The sequence below is a fragment of the Chelonoidis abingdonii genome, chromosome 3, assembly GCF_003597395.2.
Source record: "Chelonoidis abingdonii isolate Lonesome George chromosome 3, CheloAbing_2.0, whole genome shotgun sequence".
Lineage (NCBI taxonomy): Eukaryota > Metazoa > Chordata > Testudines > Testudinidae > Chelonoidis > Chelonoidis abingdonii.
The window spans coordinates 108,622,114-108,635,504 of NC_133771.1; the positions used below are offsets into that span (position 1 = coordinate 108,622,114).

Sequence of the window (13,391 nt, forward strand, 5' to 3'; positions counted from 1 at the left end):
CAGGAATATAAAACACGTATATATGACTAGTTCAAAAAATGAAGAGTAACAACATAATGTATAACACCACCCCATGAGATAGGGAAGAACTATTATCTCCATTTTACAGATGGGGTACTGACCCACACAGAGTCTAAGCAATTTGTCAACAGTCACACAGGAAATCTGCAGTGGAACGGGGACTTGAAGTCAGGTGGCCAAAGTCCTGAGCTAGTGAATACCCTTCCCACTTGACCATCCTTCCTTTCCAACAGGGGAATCCATTGAGTTTGAGATTATATGGGGGCTGCCAATACTGAAAAGTATGGATACAGAGGCAGGTTGCATGGCCTTGATGGAAAAGGCTTCAGAAAGTTTTCACAGATTTTAAACCCAGAAGGGACCCTTAGATTATCTAATCTGACCTCGTGAATATCACAGGCCATGAATTTCATGCAGTTACCCCTCAAGTGAGCCCAATCACTTGTGTTTTGCTAAAGCAGAGCCTCTAGAAAGGCATCCAGTCTTGCTGTAAAAGTATCAAGAGATGGAGAAGCCACCTGGTAGTTTGTTCCAATGGTTATTCACCCTCACTGTTCTTTCTGTATTTTTAATTTTGATTTGTTTGACTTAAATTTCCAGACACTGCTTGTTGCTATGCCTTCTCTGCTACATGAAAGAGCCCATTAATATTTGGTTCTTTTCCCCCTGCGAAGAGACTTGTATACCGTCATGAAGTCACTTCTCAAAGTCTGAGAGGTGCAGTAAATGTGACACTATTATTAGTCCAAACCACAGCCCGAGATCAACAGGTGTCTTCCATGCTTAAGTGTAGTCAGGTGCTTCCATAGCATCCTCCTCCCTCTACCTGGGCCCTACAGAGCCCTCTAAGCACAGTCTAGAGTTCATGCCGTGGGGAGGTACTGGAGTCAGGATAAGAAGGAATACACATGGTCTCCCTTCAATCTTACCCCCCGATCTTACACAAGAGAGTTAATACATCCACAGTCCTTATTAACTTTCTTTCCATTTGCTCTCAGGAACTTCAATGGGCAGGTGACAGATTCCTGATAGCACAGCTCCTAAAAGAGTGGTGGGGTAAGGTCTGAGCTGGTACAGTGGTGGGATAAGGGCAGAGCTGGTGCAGCAGGGTACAGGATGTCCCTGTGTGCGGCCCTAGCCTCCCAGAGATCCCAAAAATCTGCCATGGAAGCCTAAGTGGAGGAAATCTTCTGATCTCTTTGTGCAGCAGGAGAAAACCTGGGCCACTATTAGCCTCACATTAAACTAGGCCAATAATATATAGTTCTGACTGGAGCTGCAAGCGGTGCCTTTCCTCCCCACAACTGTTATTCTGAGATGGTCACATTTCCAATAGCTATTATCACTCATCGTTTTTCACAGCTTTGGAGACTGTTTCTTACAGAGCTGGAAAATGAAGGAGGAAAACCAGAGAGATGGATAATTTATAAGCAGCTTTTCAGAAAAGGGCTCCATTAACCAGCAAAGTGGCCAATCGTACTTCAGCACTGAAGTATATAAATACAGCATCATTTGGATTTGACAAAATTACTGTACCTGCTATCTCTTTCTGGGATTTCTTTAATGGCAATCCTAACTTGATTGCTCAGATCTCGTCCTGCATAAACTATGCCGTAAGTTCCTTTCCCCAAAACAACTCTCTCACCATTTTCATCATATTCGTAGTCATACTGCAAAACAAACAACGTGAAATGAAAGAATATGAACCAGACTTTTTACTTGCATAACATAACCATGTAAATATTTCTTATTATAATAAACATACTTCTATTGTTGGGTATCATAAAAAAACAAACCAAAAAAAAAAAATAAAAAACTACAGGCAGAGGGCACTGCACACCAAAATAAAAAATGCACCTTACTTGTAACAGAAGGTTCTTCAAGATGTGTGGTCCCTATCTGTATTCCACACATGGGTACACATGCGCACCATGCACCTGAGACCACAGACTTGTTGCAAGTAGTGGGTGTTGGAGTCTGCAACTGTGGAGTTGCTTCCCTCGTGCTCTGATCTGAGGGTATAAGAGGCATCAAGGACGAATGCCTCTCTACTTCCTCTTTTTACCATGAATCAGAGAGGATCTGAAGCAGAGGGGAAGGAGAGTAGGTAGTGTAATACAGAGATGGACCATACATCTTGAAGAACCTCCAGTTACAGGTAAGTAACCTCCATTTCTTCAAGTGCTGGTCCCTATGCACATTCCACATGTGGGTGATTGACAGGTAGTATTTAAACAGGAGGTGGGTGCGAGGATGCAGTTTGTACAGATGCCTTAATACTGCTGTCCCAACAGCTACATCTACAGAAGAGGCCTGACTAAGGCTTAATGCTTCATAAAGGTGTGGGTAAAGCTCCAGGTAGCTGCCTTACAAATGTCCAGTATACATACTTCTCAAAGAGATGCTGTTGAGGTTGCTTGTGCGTTGGTGGAATAGGCCCTCAGTCCATCCAGGGGAGGTATGCTTGCCAACTTATAACAGAGAACGCTAAAAACTATGTACACACACACACGCATGCTCTCTCTTATATTTTTAAGGTTCTGGAAAAAGAAGAACATCACTTTGGATACAGAGGATACTGACTCAGACCACGCAGTGGTCAGAACGAACTGGAGAGACATCGGTCTGCACAACAACTTATATGCACTCAGTTCAGAGCATGAAGGAATCAACTTTGCAGGCATGGACCAACAGATATTACTTGCTACAAATGTCAAGCACATATGTACCCACTTGTGGAATACACATGGGGACCAGCACTCAGAGAACAACTTCAGCTTCTGCATGGAACACAGACACTGCTGCCACATAAACTCATGTTGTACCAGTCGCTCTCCTGATCTAATCACATTTTCCAAGTACAGCAGAATCTCTATTTTAGACTCTCCAAATTTGCCCAAACTGTGCAGTAACAGAGGTCAAATGAGGTTGGCTGACCAAAGTTCTTGCTGAGTTTAGATTAATAGATGCATAGATTTTTAAGGCCAGGTGGGACTATTAGATCATATAGTCTGATCTCGTGCATAACAGGGGCCATATACTTTAGCCCAATTACCCCCGTATTGAGCCCTATAATTTTGTTTGGCTAAAGTATATTTTCCAGAAAGGCATCCAGCCTTGATCTGAAGATATCAAGAGATGAAGAATCTACCACTTCCCTTGGTAGTTTGTTGCAATGATTTCCCACTCTCTCTGTTATTAAATTGTACCTTATTTCTAATTTGAATTTGTCTGGCTTTAACTTCCAGCCATTGGTTCCTGCTGTGCTATATATATATCATATATATATCACATGAGAAGAAATATGAAGAATATTTTGTTTCTAAACACTAGGGGAAAGATTTGAAAAAGCACTCAGTGTCGGCCTAATTAATCCCACTGCAGTTAATGGTAAAATTCCTCCTAAATTAAAAATCCTAACCTAGAGGCCTAAAGTTCTCAGTAAATTGAAAAATATCAAGTCCTTACCTCTACAGAATCTCCATCACATTCCCCTTCCTCTGTGTTTTTCCCTATATCTTCAGTGATACTATTCACCATATCAAAAAACCTGTAAAACACATCCGAGTAAAGACTAGATAGTTACATCAGGATGAATCCTAAAGTGAAAAAAAATGATCAAACAGAAGCTTTAAGTGTAATGAATATTAAACCAGAACAGCTCAATAAGGGAGATTGTGTGGAGGGAGAGAAAAATCACTGCTCTTCTTGAAGTGGAAAGTTAACATCTAAAGCTTGCAGAGATAGGTAGGTAGGTGTGTGTGTGTGTGCGTGTGTGATATACATGTGAAGTGTCCAGAAGATAACATTATATCTAAAAGTCAGGGGTGAGGGTCTCAACCCTTCCTGTAGCTTCTTTATGCCAGGAAAGGGACTGAAGCATCAAGCATCATGAAAAGGTTCTAAAAGCCCTGGATCCAGGAGTAGGAGAATTCTCCTGCTGAGGGGAGGTTGCTGCAGACTGTCTTTTGAGGACCCTTTGCATGCAAAGCTAGTGTACAGGGCGTGTCAGGGGCAGTCTGTGAGATGTCTGGAGCCATAACGTATAGTATTTCACAGATTCTGGACAGTGCTGCTGTTCATAGGCAGCCAGACACTGTCTGTTGTAACTCAGGTAGCCCTCCAAAGCTGTTTAAATTACTCCTGGTCCACTCCAGCCCCTGGAGCAGCCTGGAATCGAGAGGATGGAAAGTTGCCTTAAAAAACCTCCTTGCTCCTCGGGAATGAGCACAGTGCTGTGCCTCTCAGAAGTGCACACACAATCCAACTCCATGTATTCTAAACACACATAGGATTAGCAGTAATGTAAAGAACTTATAATGTGCTTCTTTGTAATCAGAAATGAAACTATAGCTACAGGGAAAGCAACGGTAGACCCTGATCTTGCAAAGCACATAAGCACATGTGTAAGTTTAAGCACAAGTGGCCCCATTGACTTCAGGAGGCCTACTCATATGCTTACGTACTTTGCTGGACTGGGGCTTGGCTAACTCATGAATTAAGGTTTAATAATTACATCAGGAGTAACAGATCCCACAGGACTGGACCACGGTATACAAATGTAAAGTTTCTTTAAAACATTAACGTAAGTGTGGGCCCAACCCTTCAAAGTACTGAGCACCTCCCAGGAGATGCTTAAGTGCTCATAATTTACACTTAGGTAATGAGAGTTGAGGATGCTCAGCAGCTCACTGGTACCATCCCAAAGTAGACAACACCAGTCTAATACAGGACTGCATTCAGAAATCATCATCGAAGTTAAGATTGTTTTGCAAAATAGTGACCAATACATACCTCTTGCAATGCAGTTCTGTGCAGAAATAGATTTGAAAGTCATCTGAGTTATGCAGTACATAAAGAAAACAGCATCGCTCTTCAAACTTTGAAATACTGAAAGAACAGACAAAGTAAATGCAGGTTACTGAACTGGTGGCCCCAAGCTTCAGGGCACTGTAGCAAAGTACTAGATTAACTCTTGCTATATACCATTATAGATCATTTTCTGATGAAGTTATAGTCCAACATGCTCATCCACCATCTGAAATGCTATCTCTGCTGCTTGGAGCCCTCCATTGGACCCCACTATTGCATTCATCCTTCAGGAGGGCATCAGAAGAGTGATGGGAGTAAGGACCTAATCTAAAATCCATTTATATCAATAGAAAAAATCCCATTGAGTTTAATGGTCTTTCAATGACACCCTTAAACTCGTTCATCCTGAAGCCACCACTGTCGCTGTCCAGGTGGATCATCCTTCCAGTATCAGAGAGTTAAGAGGATTTAAACTCGCCTTCCCTTGAAGCTGCTGCTGCTACTCGTTACCATCCATGCATCCATCCATACTCTCCTCGGGCTACATCAGTGGCAAAAGAATTTTTAAAAACCTCCTGTCCTTGAACCTTTATTTTTGGAACACAGAAGTGGCTTTGCCTTTTATAACTAGCCACAGTTCAGCCCACCATGGGCAAGATTCCTGTGGTGGTTACTGTAATTGATATATCTGTGTTGTCCAACATAGTAGTCCTTAAATAGCATCTTCTTGTGCAATAATGAGCATCCCTTTCCCACCCACCCCCATTACTTTATCACTTAATCTAGTTTTGTTTTTATTTTCCATGTCAGCAGAACAAAGGGAGGGCAGGAATAGAGAAGGACTGGATGGATTCATACTACCGAAATTTCTAAACTGGTAGGAGTAGGGCCTTTTGTCCAGTCATCCTCTCTCAGTCCCAGTGAACTGAGCTCTTGTAAAGCTGTTCGCTCATCTGAAAATATTTTCTCCTTCTCTGAGCTCCTTAAAGGGCATCCTATTTGAAGCAGTTCATTCTGCAATTTGTGCCTTGACTCGCACTCTGACATTCAAGTATAAACTTGATTCAGTGGAATTTTGCATAATTAATATATTAGAAATGGAGGCTGGATGAAGATTTTATGAGAAAAACTGGATAATAAAGATACAAGATTTGAAAGACCAAGGCACATGTAACAAGTCCCCTTATTGGCTCACTCTTAAAAGATATTGGGTGAAATCCTGCTTCTGCTTAAGTCAATGTGGGTTTTGCCAATGACTTCAATGGGGTCAAGATTTCACTTATAGTCTTACTCCACTACAAACAGAAACAAAAGAGAATAGTATTTATTCTTGCAATGTGAGAATTTAGGAGCACCAAAAGATGTGAGAGAAGGACTCAAATACCGTGATGATGGGGGTTATGGAAGAATCTGGGTTCATACAGACTTGACTCACATGATAATCTTTCTTTAGTTTTAGGAAAAATACTGATAAAGACGTTTGAAACATCACTAAATGTTTTGAAGTTAACACTACTTTGTAAATCTCTGATTCATACAACTCCTAATATAGTAGAAGTCACTTTTAGATGTGAGAGTAACTTGGGATCTTAAATATTCTCTTTGAATAATATGCATTTTACAAAAGCTACTTAGCAGAAGGAGAGATGATTTTATAAATCAGAATGTTTGTCTGTGTGTATATTCTTTTTGATGAGGTTAAGTTTGTTTTAACTGCCCTGCTGGAGGGATAAAGATGATCTGCTTATGGATATATAGATATTTTCAAAGATTCTCTTTCAAGATTTCTTCCTGAACTTCACTTAGCTTCTGTGGATATTAACAGCTTTACATCAAAAACTACATTTCCTTAGAGCACAGTAACTAAAATAATTTAGAAATTATTTGGGAATCTTTCCCCTGTAGAGATCAAAAATGAAACATCAGTAGTTATAGGCTCAGATGTTTTTACTTTGTATTAAGAATGAAATGATGATAGTAACACATTTTTTAATCTGATGCACTGTTTCTCTATGGTCACTTAATATAAGAGAGATGCTTCATAAAACACAAAATCTAACAAAGGCAAATATACGAGTCAACCTGTTAGTGCAAAACATTTAAAAAGTGTCTGATTAAAGGGTTCAATAACTTTCTATTCATTCAGCCTTGATTTCCTGAAGATCTGTAGAGAAACTACTACTTTGAGTAAATCTGATTATAAATGTGATCTATTTAGTAAGCACAGAAAATCCTGGTCTTTCACAGACATTGCCCAGGTACACATGACCAGTGCAATACTTTCCCCCCACTCCACAGTAAGCCCCAATTTGGAATTCCAAAGCTGTAGAGGAGACTTGAGCAGTGGGTCCTCAGCACCTCTTGTGAATGGTAGAAGATGTCTCTGCAGTAGCTGTTCATAGGTTGCCACAGAAAGCTGCAGTGGGATGGAGCAACTGGGATCTCCACAATGCAGAGGAGCTAAAGCCTCAACCACACTCTACATGCTGAAGTAGCACCACAGGGAGAAGGCTGCACTGTAGCCTCATGTCAGACCCTTAGGTTGGTGTGTGGGTTTCATCATCCCAACACCCGTCCATTCAACTGTATAACACCATTTTACTTGGCCTTTACACAGGTGAAATGAATTTCTTGCAGACTAGTGAACCTTCTCTTCCCATTTGTTTGTGAGTAGATAGGAGGATTAGAGTGGGGTGGTGCATCTACAAGGCTGGCATATTTAGAAATATTAGTGTCTTTGTTAATAAATATGGGCTGTTTTAAAATTATTTGTGCGCTCAGTTGCAAAACTGACTAAACATACACGTTTGCAGTGTTGCCGTAGCCACGCTGGCCCCAGGATATGAGAGAGACTAGATAGGTGAGGTGAGGTCCAATAAAAGATATTACCTCACAAAACATGCAAGCACATTTACTATGGCCCTGTACCTAAATCCTGTATGCACCCAACACTCCCACTGAAGTCAATGCACAGGGGATGCACGATCAGGCACCATGAAAGTTGCTTATTAATAGTTCTTTATTAGACAGCATATAGAGCAGTTAATCAGTAGATTATGCAGAAACTGTAGAGAAGAAATTTCAAGTGAATAGATTTTACTTATTTGCTAAGACTGAAAACTTCCAATACTATAATTTTTTTAAAAATTCTATTGATAGGATGCCAAGTACAAAGCAACTTAATCAGTAAAAACAAGAGCTGGGTCTGAACCAGAACAAAAATCTGAATTTTTTTTTAACAATAAGGGCCTTCGTTCTCAGTTTTTACCCATTTTACCCCCAAAATTCCCAAGTTTACAAAAGCCATTATTCATTCTTTAATGATTCCTCTGGAATTTTGGAAATGCCGGGATTCCCTGGACTCAGCTCCCCTCTCTGGAAGGAGAGATGGTGGTTTGCTAACCTGGTTCGTCAGCTGCCGCTATCTGTAGATACGAGGAAAAGTCATTGATGAGACTTAAGATAACTGAAAAGTCCAGTTCTTGCTCTATAGGTATTTTCACATGTGATAGGTGGTTGCCTGGAGACAGCACAACTGCTGACTGGGATGCTCTACCTTTCCTTCCTCCTCTGCCATTTCTCAGACTCTTGAGCAAGGCACTTCTCTTCAAAACAGATTGAGGCTTGATGTATGATGGACGCCATTGCAGTCTATTGCCAGCCAGCTCTTCCCAATTTGTGGGGTCAATGCCTCCCTTCTTAAGATATACTTTCAGGGTATCCTTGTAGCATTTCCTCTGTCTCCTGCAGGTCCTACCACCATGACTAAATTGAGAAAAGAGGAGTTGCTTTGGAAGACAAGTATCACAATGATCAGCCCTGCAAAGTTGATGTTTCATAATCTTCACCTTAACACTGGTGATGTTGGCTGCAGAGAGAACACTGTCATTGGCATGACAGTCTTCCCATCTGATATGTAAAATATTCCTAAGGCAGCACAGTTCAAACTACTTCAGACACTTAAGATGGCTTCGTATGTCACCCATGTCTCACACTCATAAAGAAGAGTTGGGATGACTACTGCACTGTAGAGAAGGATCTTAGTTTTCATCTGCAGATCTCTTTCAATAAAGACATGACAGAGCTACTTTCTGAAGGATATGCTGGCACAATGGATCCTATATTCAACCTCCAAGGTAAAGGTATTGGATCAACATTTTCGAGTGTTCCCCACTGATGACAATTAGTGAGAGAAGGGGGCCAATTTGTGCTGGGACAGGTCGATGGAGCACCTTAGTCTTCCCAATATTGAGGGAAAGTCCCAGCTATGAGGCGCCTGAGAAGAGATCTAGGATGGATTACAAGTCAGCCTCAGTGTGCGTGAGGATAGCACAGTCATCAGCATACTGAATGTTGGTAATAACAGTCCTGGTGACTTCAGTTGTAGAATGAAGACACTACAGGTTGAAGAGCTCACCATCCATGCAGTACTCAATCTCAATTCCAGAAGAAAAGCAGTCACAAATAAGAATCAAGACTAATGCAAGACAGACGGAAAGAAGGGTTAGGGTAATAACATAGCCCTACTTAACACCAGTACAGATGGTGAATGAGTCGGTCTCCAACCCATTACAGAGGACAGTGGCGGTCATCCCATCATGAAGTAGCCCGAGAACAAGCTTCATCGGGGTGCTAGAACAATTCGTATAGGGAAGGTGCTGCTAACCACTGAACCAAATTGTAAACCCTGTATATGACGGAAACTATTTCAAGCCAGGGGGTGCCACAGCACCCCCAGCACCCCTAGTCCCAGCATCTATGAGCGTCATTACTTTGTTTCCATTCAGGTTCTCATGCCATGCTCATCAGATACCTAGCATCTGTCCTATGGGCCTGCATCTATATTGGGCAGAACAAGAATAGAAATCCAAACACCTTTATAATTTGGGAGTGTTCAGATTCAGATATATGTCCAAAGTTTGAGTTAGGTTAAGGCAGCAGCAAATTATCCCCCACTCCTACCTGGAGCCAGGGGGAAATAGGGAAGGAATTGTGCCTCAGGGTAGTCTCTCAAAGGCACACTGCCTCGTCTACTCCCAGGTGCTCAGGACTGTGCCCAAGACACAATCGAGCATTCAGTGACTTGGGCTCATCTTTACTGCATAAAATAGAGGCTGTTATTCTTTTTTTTATTGTAAATGTTAAGCTTTTATTGGATTGCATTTGTTCCTACAGTTTACATTGACCTGAGCTATTTAAAATGCAGCTGTGTGCCACATGCAGAAAAGCACTTGTTTGGATAACTGGCATAACTGACACAACATGCACTGAGAAACAAGTTGGGTGAGGTAATGTCTTTTATTGGACCAACCAAAGTGCATAGAGAGGGTATCCACATTTTAAAGAGTTTATGCTCAAGCAAAACCAATTATGAAAGGTACAGGGAGTGATTCAGCACCATGTTTACAAAGTTATATACATCATTTTTTATTCCTTCTCAATTTTTAAGGGATGAACTCTGTTACTCATAAGAACAAGAGGCTGATTATGTTGGCTGCTGGGGAACACATAAAGCAAGTGTCTCCTCAGTCATTTCTCTACATGCTTACCAGAAACATTAGTCATGCTTCAATACTAGGTACATCCTCAACACTGCTGCTAAAGTGCTGGTTATGTAACACCAATAAATAGTTACTGAGGTTTCTACAGAAAAATGATGTGACCTTTTAAATCTGGGATCTCTGGCCCTTCAAGGGCTACAGAGCACCCCGGCCTTTACTGCTAGAGCTAGTAATCCCCCTTTCCTAGAGAGCTGTAAGGGATTATATTTCCAGGGTAGAATTTTCAAAGAAGACAAAAGAAGTTGGGATCAGGAACAGAGCCCCTTTGTGCTAGCTGTGCCACAAATATGGCCCTGACTCAAAGAGCTTCTAATCTAACAAGATTAGCAACAACTGAAAGGAGTGGGAGACGATCTGATTATCATAGGTGCTGGAACAATTTGTATAGTGGGTGTGCTGAAAGCCATCAAACCAAACTGTTAACCCTGTATATAATGGAAACCATTTCAAGTCACGGGCTGCTGCCACACCCCCAGCATCTCTAGTTCCAGCACTTATGCTGATTGTATACAGATACGTTTATATGAGTTGTGCATATACATTTCTTTAGCTTTGTAATTAAACAAACATCAACTTTGCCCAACTGCCCCTATCATAAGCCTAACTCCCAAATCTGGACCTTAGCGTCCAGAAATCTGGGTGCCTAGCATGAACCTCCAAACTTAATTACCAGCTTGGATCTTATCTCGCTGCCACCAGACAGGAATTATAGCGCCTGCCTCGCTCTGGTCCCCCAAACTTTCCTGGGGGACCCCTAAGACTCATAGCTCGTGAGTCTCACAACAAAGGGAAATAACCCCATCCCTTCCCCCTCTCTCCCACCCAGACTTTCTTTCTCTGGGCTACACCTGGAGAGGTACTGGATGCCAATCTCTTTACATCACAATACCAAGAAAGCATTCTCCTCTATTCCACAAAAGAGACAAAACCCCAAATACAAGGAGAACAGAGCTGATTCTATCTCTTCTCCCCCTCCCACCAATTCCTGGTGCTGCAGAGGCTCCCTTCCGTAGAATCTAACACAAAGAGAATTCCCCTCCCCGTTCGTTCCTTACCTACCCAAGAGAAAAAACTCAAACAAGTTTATAAAAATGAAGCTTTTATAAAAAAAAGAAAGAAAAAAGACAATCAAAATATTCTCTGTATCAAAGAGACAATTACAGGATATTGCTTATAAACAAATATGAAAACAAACGATGTCTGATTCAAAAAGATATCCAATTTGAAAATTCCAGCAGCTCACACACATGTAAATTACAACCAAAACAACAAAACAGCCATATACTGTGGTTTTCTCCTTACTTTACGATTCGAAATCGGGGGAGGAAATTCTAGAAGATGATAAAAGAAACCTTCTCATAGCTGAGAGGCAGACAGAGGACCCATCTCTCCCAGTTTCCTGATTGGTTCTCTGGTCAGGTGTTTGGTTCCCTTTGTTAACCCTTTACAGGTAAAAGAAACATTAACCCTTAGCTATCTATTTATGACAGCCCCACAGCCAAGCCATCAAAGATTGTCTGAGTTCTGTCAGGGCCACAGCAGAAATGGACCTTAGCTCTACTGAGGCAGTTTAAAATTTTCCAGACTTTCTTGGACAGTTGGATAAATAAGATTGGTCTTAAATTATAACAACAGAACTGGAGGCATCTAGACAACATTAGTAAACACTAATACATGTTTTAGCAGCGCCAAAAAAACAACAACTGCCATTTCGCAAAAAGTTTACAAATGCTCGAAAATGTATTGTAACAAAAACTGAAACCAGACTGAACCACATGCATTGTTGCAGTTTTTTCCCTAAAATAAACTGATTCACTGTGTCTGTTGATAGCTAAAAGAGTTATTAGATGGTGAAAAGGAAAAAATGGTCCATCTGTGTAGGAATTTATTAGAGATAAGACAATTTTTGTGTCATTTTTAGAATAGAGGACTGGTTGGATAATTTGATTTTCTTTTAAAAAAATACACTAAAAATATTAAAATGAGATGTGACATGGTATGTGTAAGCACAGGAAGAAAATAAGACAAAAATAAGGAAGTGATCTAAAGCAGTACAGTGGTACTTTCCTAGATATTAACATGTATAAATTAAAACCTGGATCCTTCAAATAGTTCTGCACATGTTTAACTTCATGCACACGAGTACATGCTATGGCCAGATTCTGCAGCAGTTCAGTCACGCTGAAGGGCAGAATGTGGACATGAATGACCACTGGAGAATCCCACGTACAGAAGGGAGCTTTTTGCTGAAGTAAAGCCAACAAAAGTGGCAGAGCTGGTTTCTGTACCAGCCATTTCCAGCTCCCCTTTTAAGGAAGAGTGTTGAAGAAAAATATGGGCATCCCATGGCCATGGGGAAGCAAAGATTTGAAGTTGAATAAAGAGTCTTCAGTGCAAATGAGAACCAGGCCTTTTACATTTCAGGGGCAACAGAGTTTGCCTGGTTTCTTGTTATGATCAGATACATGTAATTTGTTTAGTTTTAAATATCAGTAAAACAATCTTTTAAAAATAATAGAGGATAACAATTAATTTTAAAAATCACAACATAAAGAAATTATACATCTTAATGGCCTAAGTTTTCAACATAACTAGTTATTTTTGGATGCCATGAAAGGGGCTTGATATCTATCACCTGGGCATCATCTTTGACTCAGCCCTCTCTCTAGGTCCTCACATCCAGGCTGGCTAAATCTTTCTGATTCTTTCTGCCTAACATCTCTAAGATATGACCTTTCCTTTCCATCCATACAGCTAAAACTCTCATCCAGTCTTATTATCTTGCATTTTGATTATTATCCTTCTCCCTGACTTTAGACACACGACATCATATGCAATCTTGCTCCACTGATATCCACTCAAAATGCAAAGATCACTATCCTAGCCCTTGCTTTGACCTTGGCACCTCTCTTTTTGCATCCTTCCACTGTTTCACCTTCTCTTTCGCATAAAAAAGAAGCTGCTTGTCTTCAGCTGAAAGGCCCTTCATAGTCTATT

The 13,391-nt window shown here is 40.9% G+C and overlaps 1 protein-coding gene across 1 annotated transcript in view; it reads right to left on the reverse strand.

Annotated features, from left to right (window-relative positions):
* The window catches only part of MAP3K5 (mitogen-activated protein kinase kinase kinase 5), a 165,180-nt gene that overhangs the window by 30,617 nt on the left and 121,172 nt on the right, over positions 1–13,391 (reverse strand). The window contains exons 13-15 of the mRNA XM_032770078.2: positions 4,816–4,911; positions 3,490–3,571; positions 1,558–1,691 (exon numbers count right to left, since the gene is read on the reverse strand). Of these exons, the coding sequence (XP_032625969.1) occupies positions 1,558–1,691; positions 3,490–3,571; positions 4,816–4,911 (312 nt within the window). The remainder of the gene's footprint in view (positions 1–1,557; positions 1,692–3,489; positions 3,572–4,815; positions 4,912–13,391) is intronic.